The sequence below is a fragment of the Marmota marmota genome, unplaced genomic scaffold, assembly GCF_001458135.2.
Source record: "Marmota marmota marmota unplaced genomic scaffold, marMar, whole genome shotgun sequence".
In the NCBI taxonomy this organism is placed as follows: Eukaryota; Metazoa; Chordata; class Mammalia; order Rodentia; family Sciuridae; genus Marmota; species Marmota marmota.
This window is the reverse complement of record NW_026000185.1, coordinates 12983148-12996605: the sequence shown is the minus strand read 5'-3', so window position 1 is coordinate 12996605 and position 13458 is coordinate 12983148. Positions and strand designations below refer to the sequence as shown.

The window sequence follows — 13458 nt, the reverse complement described above, 5'->3', positions numbered from 1 at the left end:
GGGGATGGCAAGGGGACCGACTCAGGGCATTTTCGTTAGGGATTCGGCATCGGGGTCCCCCACCCCCATCATGATTGTGACGGCCATTCCCAGGGAGCTCTCGGACCCGCTGCTTTGCCACCACCCAGGTTGGACAGGCAGATTGGACATGGTTGTCCCTCTGGTGTCCCTCTAGCAGCCCCTTAGCACCCAGCTCTGTAGGTTTTGTGGCATGTCCCCGGGTATCAGGACCCACCAGCCTCAACTATGTGGCCTCCCAGTGAGTGTCCCATGAAGGGCCTCCGTGAGCCGGATTTCTCCCACTTTGCAAAAGCGAGGCCGGAGAGCCGACTCTGGGGACCCCCGTCCGCAGAAAAAGGGTCCCGTCTTCTACAGTCTCCCCCGGCTGGGCCTTTCTTTGCCTGACACCTCTCCAGCTTCTCTCCCAACATTCTTTAAAAGATACAATAATATCGATAACAGCGATGGAGATTCACACAGCCCTTTCTCTGTGCCAGAGACAGTTCTGAGCACTTTTTACATACGAATTTGTTGTATTCGTTTATTTATTTAACCCACACCCTATGGCGGGCGGAGATACTACATTTTCTTTCTTAACCTTCATTAAAGTGAAACTCGTAATGAAATCCCTACGAGGAGATCCTCATCAGGCCAATTATTGGGCTGTTTGAATAGGGGTGCTAGGGTTGTTAGATAAAATACCAGTAGGTTTCTTTTTTTTATTAGTTATAAGTATATCCTAAATATTGCATGGGACACACTTATAAGAAAAATCCGTGGTTGTTGATCTGAAATCCACATCTAAGTAAGTACCCCCCTTTTTTTCTGTTTTGCTTTTGTTTCAAATCTGGTGACCCTCCTGGTAAGAACGAGGGGTCCTCGTGGTTCTGCAGGCAAACCTCGGGGGGCTTCCGTTCTGCCCAAACCCGCTGGGTGTATTAGTGGGCTCCAGCTGGCCCAGGAAGACATCCCAGACTGGGATCTGAGACAGCAGACACTATTTCTCACGGTCTGGAGACGGAAGGTCCAAGATCAAGGTCCTAGCGGATTTGGCTCTTATAATGCCACCACAGAGTGCCCCACTCTTGTGACTTCAACTACCCGAACCACATCCCAAAGACCCCACCTCCCAGTGCCACCACATCATCACGCGGAGGTCAGGGAGTCCATGTGAATGGGGTTGGGCACAAATATTCTGTCCACAGCAGCGTTTTTCCAACCCTGACCTTGGGTCTCGATGGCTCACCTGTATGATGGGCAAGGAGGACAGATGCTGGACAGGATATCCTGGAGGGGCCCCTGGTCTATCCCAGAGGGTCTGGGTTTCTTCCTCTTGGGTACACCGCCCATCATTCAGTGCAGAACAGGTGTCCGTCACTCATCCCCGGCTTCACTCCCCACCCTGAACATTCGGCTCCCAGGTTTTCTTTGGGGAAGAGCCTCAGGCACCTCTTGGGAGGACTGATCCAGACTACATGATTCCCCCAAGCCTTTCCTCCCAACTTGCTTCGGATGACATTGTTGAAGTGGGTTAATGAATGTGAAGTGCTTTTAGGAGGGTCTGACACCCAGGGAGAGCCACACAAATATCTGCTATTATGATTCTTCAAACCAGAAAAAAAAAAAAAAAATGTCCTTTCCCTGGCCCCTGGGCCCAAGAACTCTCCATGACACAGGAAATGAGAGCAAAGCGTTTGGGAACTCACTCGGGACCTGCTCTTGCAGGGTTTCTGGGACGCAGATGGGAATTAGTCATGTTCGGTAGCCTCTTCCTCTCCCGGGAACCTGCATCGCACGTGGGCTCTGGGGAGGTTCTGGGACCCGAGCTGCTTCTGCTGTAACAATACCTAGTGTTTACTAGAATACCCACTAGGAGTCAGACACTGTTAGGGTGTGGATGTGAGCTGTCCCCAAAAGCTCACAGGTGAGTCAATACAAGGTGGAGAGGAGAAACGATGGGTCATAGCCTTAACCTGATCAGTGGATTAGTCCCTGGTGGGGCTAACTGAGTGGTGACAGGAGGCAGGGGGGTGTGGCTGGAGGAGGTGGGCATTGGGGGCGTGGCCTTGGGGTCTATATTTGTATCTGGAGAGTGGAGTCTCTCTCTGTCTGCTCCCTGATCCCCATGTGAGCTGCTTCCCTCTGCCACACTCTTCCGCCATGATGTCCAGCCTCACCTTGAGCCCTGAGGAATGGAGTCTGCTGTCTATGGATTGAGATCTCTGAAAATGTGAGCCCCCAAAGAAAGTATTCCTTCCCTACAGTTGTTCTGGCCAGGCCTTAAAGTCATCGCAGTGAAAAAGCTGACTAAAACAGACACTCTCTCCACTGGGACGTAGGCACTATTGTACTGCCGCGTCCGGCCAAGGGAGCCGAGTCGGCGAGGGACGGCGAGGTTAAAAGACACACAGGACACCAAGGTTCTTCATCCAGGAGTCAATACCCTTTATTGCTAACACACTTTTTTTATACCCCAAGCAACAGAAGTGGAAAACTACCCAAAAGCAGGAGGGAGGGGGGAGAAATTTAGTTTCAACATCTATTATTGTCAGGTACCGAAACCTCCCTTAACAAGAAGTCCATCAGACCGGAAAAGGTCAAGGCATTCCCGTGGGATACATATGTCTCAGACGGACAAGCAGGAACAGAAAAACCGCAAGTTCGCCATGGCCTTGTGAGCTGGCCACACTGGCATGCAGAACAAACTAGTGAGGTAGGGCTCCAGGGGCCAGGGTGGACCTGCTGCCAACAAGTCCCCCTCTTTTGTTTTTTGCATGCCAGTGAGAATCAAGTAGCCCCTGTCTTAGGTCGTTCACAGCCCTTGCGATGCTTACCCGTCTCTGGGAAGGCCCCGATTCCCTGGCTTAGGTCGCACAGCAAGCGTGAAAGTTGCCCGTCACTGGGTACTACAAGATCAGCTCAAGGTGTTATGACCTATCAAGACATTATTGCAGTGAACGCTTAACCGTCTCCACCTACGGGACCCACGACCGTCACCGCCGAATGGCAGATGTGATTGGACCGAGAGATTAGACAGCAAAGATCCTAGTACAGGAAAGCAAGAGGGAGAGGTATGCATAGAGAAAAGATATGGCAGGAGTTCTTCTTTTAAGGAGGACACTCATCTTCGGATCGGTCTGAAGTATATTTCAGAGAGGCGATCATCCATCTTTAAGCGTTGATAGTGAACCTGTATCGGCTTAGAGGCTAAGATATTAATTTGATCTTTAATGAATTGTACTATCTTATTTACAATGCAGGGTCCTACTGCCACTACTAGAAGGAGGCCTAACAATGGTCCCAATAAGGGAAGAAGATAAGGCAAAAATCCATTAAGTCCAGTCCAGAGAGGGTTCTCAAATAATTCCCTCCTCCTTTTTTCTAGGTCTTCTTGGAGTTGTTTAATTTTTGTGCGAACTATGCCAGATTTGTTAGCATAAAAACAGCACCTCTCCCCAAGGGCTAAACAAATTCCCCCTTGATTGGCAGTAAGCAAGTCTAAACCCCGCCTGTTCTGAAGAACTACTTCTGCTAGAGAGTCTATCTGGTCTTGTAAGTCTTTAATGGTTCCCGACAGGGTTTGCACATCATCTATAAGCTGTTGAGATAGGCGGCGGTAAGAATGTATAGCCGTACCCAATCCCGCCGTGCCTGTACCCACAGCAGCGGTTATTCCAAGGCCAACAAGGAGTGGTAAGGCCTGCACAGCTCTCTTGTGTCTTCTAACTAAGATGTCTAGGCTAGGAATGGGTAGGGGTTCATCTCCTGAGATAATCGTGATATCAGGAAGCAGTAATGCCAGAACGCAACCACCAGTCCAATTTGCTGGGAGCCTGGGAAAAGCTAAATTTCCACCACACATAAAAACTGTACCATTAGGGGGACAAATGGGCGGAGTAGGTGAGGAGTAATTCTTTACTAATGAGCAGTTTCCAAAGGAAGAGACTCCAACATCAACATCATAGGTATTATTTTGCATCATGCCCAGAAGGCATGACATAAAACCACCTAGAGGCTGCACCTTAAAGGGTAGCCCAGATTGACATGTGTTGTCATCATCAATGGTATAATTGATGGGAACCGCCAATGGCATGACTGCACCTGCCGTCATGCAGAGCCAGCAATCACCAGCAAGGGTAGGATTAGAACTGTTAAGTAAAGAAAAGGTAGTTTCTAGGATATCTAATGTATTGGCATCTAAATCAGGAAGCTGGGATTTGGGCAATATCAAGGGGTGGTATGTAGGCTTAGGGATCTCCGGCTTTAAAAGCTTAATCACCTGAAGGTGTTTGATAGCATCAGTGGGTCCCCCTCCGTCAGAGACTCCGATGGGGGCCTGCATGGGCCAGCAGGAAGGTTTACCCACGACGCCCTCACATCCCGCCTCCGTTAACCGAGTCGTGATGCCTTCCCCTCCCCGGTCACCAAGAAAAGGAATATAATTATAAGTGGTCCCCCATTCTCCACGGGTGTTAGTTAGGATGGCCTCAAAATACTGTTTTCCTTGATTATTAACACAAATTGAGGCCGATGTATAACAGGAGATGTGCATTGCCGGGGTGTAATGACAAGTGGCAGAACAGCTTCCAAGAGTCTCGGTCGGATTAGGGACAACAAGTCCGGGCTTATTAACACATACCCATTTTGGTTGCTCAAATCCTCCGATGTTTTGATTGAGTTCAGCCGCCATATAGGCTACTTTAGTCCCACAATCAATGCTCTGGATATAACCAGAGGGGGCCGAGTGCCGGGGCCCTCCCTTACACTCACAAGGGGCTCCAAAAAGATATTCATGAATATTCCCAGGTGGGGGGTCAAGCCCTCCTTCAGCAAACCTGTCCAGAAGGAATGCCACAAGCGGGGTCCAGCTCATGAGGTGTGTCTCGGCACTCACTTGAAGGGGTGAGAACAACAGCGGCAGGATCAGCCATCTTGGGAACTTCATTTTGTCTTGAATTTTCATTCACCGGTCTGGTGCAGCGCTCCGGGATCCAAATGGGCTTCTCAGTTCCTGGGGGAAAAACACATACAGCTCCCCTCACTCTAGCTAAGAGTGGAGCTGGGGGTTGCCACTTTCCGGTGGATAAATCTTTCCACCTTATTTGAGCATCTTGTACAGTGGGAGGGGAAAAGTGGCGTTGTGCAGCCGTGCGCCCTCCAGTGTCAGTGAGTAAAAAATTTAAAGTAAATAAGGTTATGCTTAGAAGTGCTTGTGGTCCCTGACAATTCCGGTATATCTCCCCCTCTTTTGTTTTTTGCAAATAAGTTTTTAAATGTTGATGGGCTCGTTCCACGATAGCCTGTCCCTGTGGATTATAAGGGATTCCAGTCTTATGATTAATTTCCCATTGGGTGCAAAACCGTTGAACCGCCTGGCTTACATATGCGGGACCATTATCGGTTTTGAGGCATCGTGGGGTGCCCATGGAGGAAAAGGCTTTTAGAAGATGACTGATTACGTCCTTAGCCTTCTCTCCAGTATGTAAGGTGGCAAAAATGAAGCCAGAATATGTGTCAGTGGAAACATGTATAAAGGAGAGCTTACCAAAGCTAGGGAAGTGTGTAACATCAGTTTGCCAGACATCATTAGGTTGTAATCCTCTTGGATTAACCCCAAGGGAAGGAGAATGAATAAATGGTGCACAGGTTGGACATAATGAGACAATTTGTAAAGCTTGGTCTCGTGAACATCCTGTGTGGAAGCGTAAAGACTGTGCATTTAAATGAAATTTGTTATGGAATTGTAAGGCCTTATCATATTTGGTCGTCACACAGGAAAGGCCAACAGCATGAGTAGCAGCGTCTGCTTTTGCGTTGCCCTCTGACAAAGGTCCAGGGAGCCCTGAATGGCTTCGGATGTGGCCAATGTATAAAGGATCTCGTCTAGCCCAAATGAGAAGCTGTACTACCTGTAGTTGTTCTGTGATGGTGGATTGCTTTCCAATATATGATGCTGTTTCTATGACTAGAGCCAGATTGGCTACATACAAGCTGTCAGTATATACATTAAGAGGAATAGAACTATAGACTTTGAGAGCTATGATTAAAGCTTCAACTTCCGCCTTTTGGGCCGACTGACCTGACACAGGTTGTCGGAGAATTTGAGATCCATCAAAAACGACGGCAAATCCATTTTTGGCCCCATCTGTATATACAGTTTGGGCCTTTGGAATAGGTTCCCTTTTCATAATCTTTGGGAAGATAATGGGACACCTTTTAAAGCCCTCCAAAAGTCTATGTTTAGGGAAGTGATTATCAATCTGACCCTTAAAGCTGCACAGGAAAAGACACCAAAGGTCATGTTCTTGTTGTAACTTGTGTATCATATCTTGAGTGTAAGGTTGAATAAGTATGTCAAAGGTTTTTCCAAACAATGCATCACCCAAATATTTAGCCTTCCAAATTAAGTTAATAACTAGCTCATAAAAGGGAGTCAATACCCGGGGGTTAGAAGCCGGCAAGTGGACCCAATAAATGGGACCCGTTTGCCAGAACACTCCTGTGGGAGTAATTTTAGAAGGTAGAACTATAAATGACAAGGGCAGAGAATAATCTATCTGCGTAATCTGCATGTCCTGCAGAGCCTCTTCTATTAGCCTCAGTGCTCGTAAGGCTTCTGGTGTAGGTACTCTACACGACGTAGGAGAAGGATCTCCTCGCAAGAGGTCATACAGGGGTTTGAGCTCTCCAGTTGGAATATGAAAGGACGGGCGCAGCCACTGTATTTCTCCAAGGAATGTCTGCCACTGATGTAAAGTTTTGAGCTGATTTATCTGGAACTGGGGTCTCTGGGGAAAGATTCCTATGTTATTAATGATGTATCCCAAATAATTGTAAGGGTGTTGAAACTGCACCTTTTCGGGTGCTATGACCAGCCCTGCCCCTTTTAGAAGGGATTGGAGGACTTCATAAGATTGAAGAAGCCTTTCTTTCTTGGGCCCTGCCAGTAAGATGTCATCCATATAATGAATGAGGTAGAGCTGTGGGAACTGCTGTCGAAAGGGTCGTAAAACCTCAGCTACAAAATATTGGCACATTGTAGGACTATTAGTCATCCCTTGAGGTAGGACGGTCCATTCATACCGTTGGTAAGGTTCCCTAAAGTTTGTTGAAGGCAAGGAGAAAGCAAAACGCTTTCGGTCTCGTGGGTCTAAGGGGATAGAGAAGAAACAATCTTTTAAATCTATGACAATAAGATGCCAATCCTTTGGGATCGCAGTAGGAAAGGGTAGCCCTGGCTGTAAGGGTCCCATGTGTTGCATAGTTTTATTAATAGCCCGTAGGTCCTGAAGAAGTCTCCACTTCCCAGACCCCTTTTGTATAACAAAAATAGGGGTATTCCAAGGGGAGGTAGAGGGCACCACATGTCCTAACTTAAGCTGGTCTTGAACTAATAGGGAAGCGGCCTGTAATTTGTCCTTAGTTAGGGGCCACTGTTCTACCCACACAGGGTCATCTGATAACCAAGTAATGGACAGTGGAGGTGGCCGCACTTCAGTGGCCCCTAGGATAAATTTCCCAGTCCTCTCCGGTCTCTTCCCTGCCGGGTAACCTGTTCCGCTGGATCCACAGGTGATATTCTGCCCTCATGTCTCTTTCCTAGTCCCCTTCCAGGGATCCACCCCATGTCTAGCATTGCATCATTAACAAAGTTATTATTTCCTTTTAAAGTCTGGGTAGTAAGAATAGCCCCCATTTGATGAAGCAAGTCCCTCCCCCAAAGATTCGTGGGGAGTCCAGTCACCACATAAGGCTGGAAATGGCCACTATGTCCTTCGCCATCTCTCCATTTTAAAAAGGAGGCACTTCTTTTTGGTCGGGTTTGTCCTATCCCCTGTAATATGGCCAAGGGACTCTGGAGGGGCCAGGCAGGTGGCCATTGTTTTTCAGAAATGACAGAGACATCCGCCCCCGTATCTAGTATTCCCTTGAAAGCCTTGTCCTGTATCTCAATGGTCAGGTTGGGACGCGAATCCAAATGAGCTACCCAAAAGGCCTGGGGAGTTCCAGTGGAGCCAAAGCTGCCGTCGCCCCGGGACCCACGGAGGGCGTGCCCAGGAATGGAAGCTAAGGGTAGCAGCAGCAATTGAGCTATACGCTCCCCGGGGGGAAGAATAACAATTCCTTGGGTAGCTTCTACTACTATTTTTATTTCTCCCTGATAATCAGCATCAACAACCCCCGTAAGAATCTTCAAGCCCCACTGAGTTGCGCTACCTCGTCCCAACACTAGTCCCACCGTCCCCTCTGGCAGGGGTCCAAAAACCCCAGTAGGCAGCGTCTGAGGTCCCATTTGGGGAGTTAATACCGCTCGGGAGGTGGAACTGAGGTCCAGTCCTGCGCTTCCTGGTGTTCCCCTGGGGAGTTCCCAGATAGAAAGGGGTTGGTCAGTGGGAGGTGGCGGAGACGCCCACTCCCTGGGGCACTGTTCTGTCCCTGCACTGCCCCGTACACTTTGGCTTCCGGGGCCCGGGGCGGGCCCCTGCTCCCGTTTCCCGACGGTATTGGGTTACCCTGGATGTCAAATTTTGACCTGCACTCACTGCTCCAATGATTTCCTTTATGACATCTAGGACAAATTCTAGGCATCCCTCTGCCAGCACCCTCGCTCCTTTCCGGGCAGTTTCTCCTTATATGTCCCTCTTTCCCACACTTAAAACACCCCTTAGAGCGGGTTCCCCTGTTATCAGATTTTTGCATTCCAGTCTTAAGGGCAGCAGCCAAAACCTGACCAGTAATATGAGGCCCATCTATATCTTTGCATGCTCGAATCATGTCATCTATACTTTTGGCCCGGGAGGACTTAATAGCATTTTGGCAGTAAGTGTTAGCGTTTTCATATGCCAGTTGTCTAATAAGTGGCATAGCCTGTTCTAGATTAGGGAATATTTTTCCAGCCGCCTGCATTAGGTGGGCTATAAAGTCCGAATAAGGTTCAGAGGGCCCTTGAGAGATCTTGGAAATTTTTGCTTCAGTCTTAGAAACGGGCAGGGCTTTCCAGGCATGGACTGCAGCTGAGGCTATTTGAGCATAAACACCTGGGTCGTAATTAATTTGTTGGCCTATGGTGGCATACTGCCCAGTTCCTGTTAACATTTCAGCATTTCGCCGTTGATGGCCCGCATTCAGGTTAATCTGAGCCAGCTCGCGGCACCTTTCATGATATTCACTTTTCCACAATAAGAAATCCCCTCCAGATAACACAGCCCTGCAAAGTTGCTGCCAATCATTAGGTATTAGTTGACTGGCTGAGAAGGACTCGAAGAGGGTCAATGTGAAAGGGGCATGAGGTCCATAATTAATGACCGCCTCCTTAAGCTGTTTTATGTCCTTGAAGGCTAGGGGGACATGGGCTCTGGCCGGCTGTCCATCAGCATCGGCGTTTTCAATCATTGGAAAAACCTGAGCCACTCTAGAACCCCAGTGGACCCCCGCCCGTCTAGTAGGGGCGTCCTCATTCCAATCAGGATTATAGGGAGGAGGTGCGGCAATTGAGGGGGCCCTAGGCACCCTCACATTTGCCCTTTTAAGGCGATGTTCTAGTTCCTCTATCTCCCTTTCTAATCCCTCCTCTTCCTCAGAGAGAGAACTGAGGTCCTCAGGATCCTTTTTGGGCTTAGAAATCTGGAGGCGTTTCCTACCCCCCGAGCCCGAGTCCTCAAGAGGACCCTCATCCTTTAAGGATTCTGCCATTTGCTCTTCCTGCACCTGATTAAGGGCCTGTTCACATTCAGCAAGCTGATCCTTGATCTTTACTTTATCTGTTAATAAAGCATCCTTTACCAACCTCCATAAGGAAAAGGTGGCAACTGGGACACTGTCCGAGCCCCGGTCCCTCAATAATTTCTGAAGGTCATGCCTCACCAGGTCCCAGTCACTATTATTAAGAAATCCTCCTGTCAGAAACCAAGGACAAGCCTGGGCAATAATTTCAACGAATTCGGTTGCAGTCTTAGTTTTTATTCCTGTTCCTTGTGTATTTAACAGCTCTTTCAGTTCGTTGGCCAGACGAACCTTCGCTGTTGAGTTACCCATGGTACGTACCCTGTCTCTTTAAATTATCTTTAAACCAATCCTCCCCCTTCTTTCTTAGAAGGTGAGCCCCGTCCGCTTACCCCTGCTTTCCGGATCTCGGTGGGAACCTCCAATTGCCGCGTCCGGCCAAGGGAGCCGAGTCCGGCGAGGGACGGCGAGGTTAAAAGACACACAGGACACCTAGGTTCTTCATCCAGGAGTCAATACCCTTTATTGCTAACACACTTTTTTTATACCCCAAGCAGCAGAAGTGGAAAACTACCCAAAAGCAGGAGGGAGGGGGGAGAAATTTAGTTTCAACATCTATTATTGTCAGGTACCGAAACCTCCCTTAACAAGAAGTCCATCAGACCAGAAAAGGTCAAGGCATTCCCGTGGGATACATATGTCTCAGACGGACAAGCAGGAACAGAAAAACCGCAAGTTCGCCATGGCCTTGTGAGCTGGCCACACTGGCATGCAGAACAAACTAGTGAGGTAGGGCTCCAGGGGCCAGGGTGGACCTGCTGCCAACATTGTACCACCATGCCCATTTTACAGATGAAGAAACTGAGGGGCGAAAAGCCAAATTTTCCATGAGGCTCATCTAACTCCAGAGTCTCAGCTCTTAAACTGGAGCACAGAGTGCCAGAAGCTGGCTGTACCTCTCTCCTAGAGTAGACCGGATCCTGGAGTGTACCTTGGACACTCTGGCCCATTCCACTCCTCCTCTATGGTCCCAGGTACTCTACATATTTGTAGAATACTTAGTATATGATGATTTTTTTTGCCCCGTATGTTCCTCCCTGTGAGCAACTCAGAGGCACACATTTCAAGTCATATGGGCACCCAGGAAATGTGGATTTATTTGCTTAATTAAATAATTGTTAAATTTGGTGTTTGATTCATGGTCATCTCTTAGCCATGGTAGAAAATGGATTCCAGGACCCCCATGGGGCCCCAAAATCCTGGCATGCTTGGTTCCCTTACATGAAATAGCATAATATTTTGCATATAACCTAAGCACAGTCTTCTCTACATTTTCAATTATCTCTAGATTATTCATGATGCCCAGGCCTGTGTAAATGCTCTGTAAAATGTGATGTTGAATTGTTTACAGAATAGCAAGAAAAAAATGTCTGTGCATGCAGAACCAACACAAGGTTTCTTCCCCACATACTTTTTATCCACAATTGATTAAGTCCATGCATGCAGAACCTACAAATGTGGACGGTCCGCTGTATTGATTTTCTAAATGAGAACACCGAGGCCAAGAAAAAGAACCTTCTAGAAGTGCAACAGCCCCCAGGAGTGTCTGAATCTATCAGACCGAGTCTCAACCCTGGGCATCTCACCACTTGCCAGCCCACGGAGCAAGTGACAACCTCTCTGAGCCTCAGTATCCTCCACTGTAAAATGGGAATGACAGGGTTGGTGTCAAGGAGCGAGCACCCTGACGATAGTTAGAGAGACTGTGCAGTCCTTGCTCCCTGTGCCTGGTCCTCCAGAGCAGCCCAGAGAGGGGAGGCGCAGCGCAGGCCAGGGAGGGGTCTGCAGGGCAGCCAGCCAGCAGCAGGACAGCACAAGGACTCTGGGCCCTCCAGCACCGCCTTCCTGGAGTCTGGGGGCCTCCAAGTGGATGGGGCAGGCAAATGTGGCCCCAGAACCTCCCCCACTCCTTTCCTGGCTGGGCCCCAGGGCCGATCTGGGCTGGAGGCAGCAGAGTGGTGCGTTTGTGGGCGGCTGGACGGGGGCCAGGGGAGCCGGCAGCCAGACTGAGTAGGAAAGTGACAATTTATTCTTTTAAAAAGGGAGAGGGGGTGGGGGGAAGAGCCCCGGATTGCACTGGTGTGTTTTCTTTCCATAACAAGCTCAGAGTCCCCCAAGGCTTTGACGCCCACCCCAAAGGGGAGACCTTGGGACCTCTGGTGCTACTAATGGCCCCACCCATTCGGCCTCTTGGTTTCCAAAGCAACAAGCTTCTTGGGGCATCCCTCGCTGCCTCCTACCCCCAAACTCGCCCCCGTCCTCCCCAGCCTCCTCTCTGACCTCCTTGCCTCTCATGTTCCCAGCCAGAATAAACCACTTCAGTTCTCCAAGCGCCCATCATCCCCGCACCTCCAGCCCCTCGAGCATGGCATGCTCTCCCCCGGAACACTCTTTCTCTGACTCTTACCCTCTTTCAAATCTTGGTGGAGACAACACTTCCTCCAGGAAGCCTCCCACATGGCCCAAATCCAATCTATGTGCCACTTTTAGGTGCTCCTGTGACAGTCCCCTGGATTTCCCCCACCCAGCAAGGTGGTGCCCTGTCCCTAATCACCTGTAGGCTCTTTGACAACAGGTGCAAGGCAGCCACCAGTTCTGATCAGGAAAGGGACCAATAACGGGTTTCCGATAGGGGCTGCTCCCTCAAGGTTTTGCCCATGTGACACACATCTGCCGGTTACCTTTGAATGACATCTTTATTTCTACATTCATTTTTCTTGATCTTGGTCTCCATAGACTGTGGGACCTATGAGGTCAGAAGCCACACCAGCTTGTAGCCAGCTGCCTGAGACCAAGTAGATGCTCAAAAGCACTTGATGAATGAATGAAGGAATGAATGGAGGCCCAGATCATCTGTATGGAAGCAAAAGGAAATGGATTGAAATGCAGCAGACATAGCCTGACTTTAAAATAGCAATTCTGCCAATTAGGAGCTGTGTGACGGTAGGCAAGTTAGTCAGCCTCTCTGTGCTTTTTGGTTTCTTGGAGTGATCGTGGCACCTACCTGGTCGGATGTGTGACGATGAAATGACCTGACAGACGTAAAAGCACAGTGCCTGGCACGTGGTAAATGCTCAGCCAGGTTGGCCCCGGTCATTGTATCTCCATCACTGCCTGGAGGTCAAGCGATAAAGCTAAGGACATCCCTTCCCAAGACAGATAGCAGAGGCTGATCTGGAAACAGGTTCAAGAAAGACCTGTCGCGGTTTCTAAATTGCCAGAAGTCAAGGGGGAGAGGGACACCAGGCAGACAACGGTTAATTTTTATTCCAGCGCAGCCCTGGGCTCCTTTTTACCTCCCAATTAAAGGCCCTTGCCTGCCCAGGTGGAAAGGGGAGGATTTGAGCAGTGACCTGTCGCAGCCCCATTTTCTGGTAGGTTTCACCCCAGGAATCCAGGACCCTCATTTGCTCGTGGAGAAAAATCAAAAGGAACAGAAACGCGGAGGCGGGCAGCGGGGTCAAGGGTGCTCCACGCTGGGGGCGGGGCTTCCTTTTGATGCAACCCCCATCCCCCCCACCCCATCCCTCCCCTCCCATCCCCCTTTCCCCTCCCCACCCCCCATCCCCAATTTCCTCCATCCCCCATGCCCCAGGCTCTCAGATCCAGGACCCTTCCCTCCCCCTCTTCCCAACCAGCCCCCTTCCTCCCATCAATCATTCATTCCCCTTTGCC

General features: G+C 49.4%; 2 protein-coding genes across 13 annotated transcripts in view; one reads left to right on the top strand and one right to left on the bottom strand.

Annotated features, from left to right (window-relative positions):
• The window catches only part of Syt17 (synaptotagmin 17), a 102581-nt gene that overhangs the window by 73171 nt on the left and 15952 nt on the right, over positions 1–13458 (top strand). The gene's annotated exons all lie outside the window — the stretch shown is intronic.
• On the bottom strand, positions 2787–4594 carry LOC107146832 (syncytin-1-like). Its single transcript, XM_015491109.2, has one exon. It carries the CDS (start codon positions 4550–4552, stop codon positions 3122–3124), a length of 1431 nt encoding a protein of 476 aa, XP_015346595.2. The 5' UTR covers positions 4553–4594; the 3' UTR covers positions 2787–3121.

Coding starts and splice junctions, on each gene's coding strand:
- LOC107146832 (XM_015491109.2), bottom strand. CDS start 4,552: ATGCACATCTCCTGTTATACATCGGCCTCAATTTGTGTTAATAATCAA.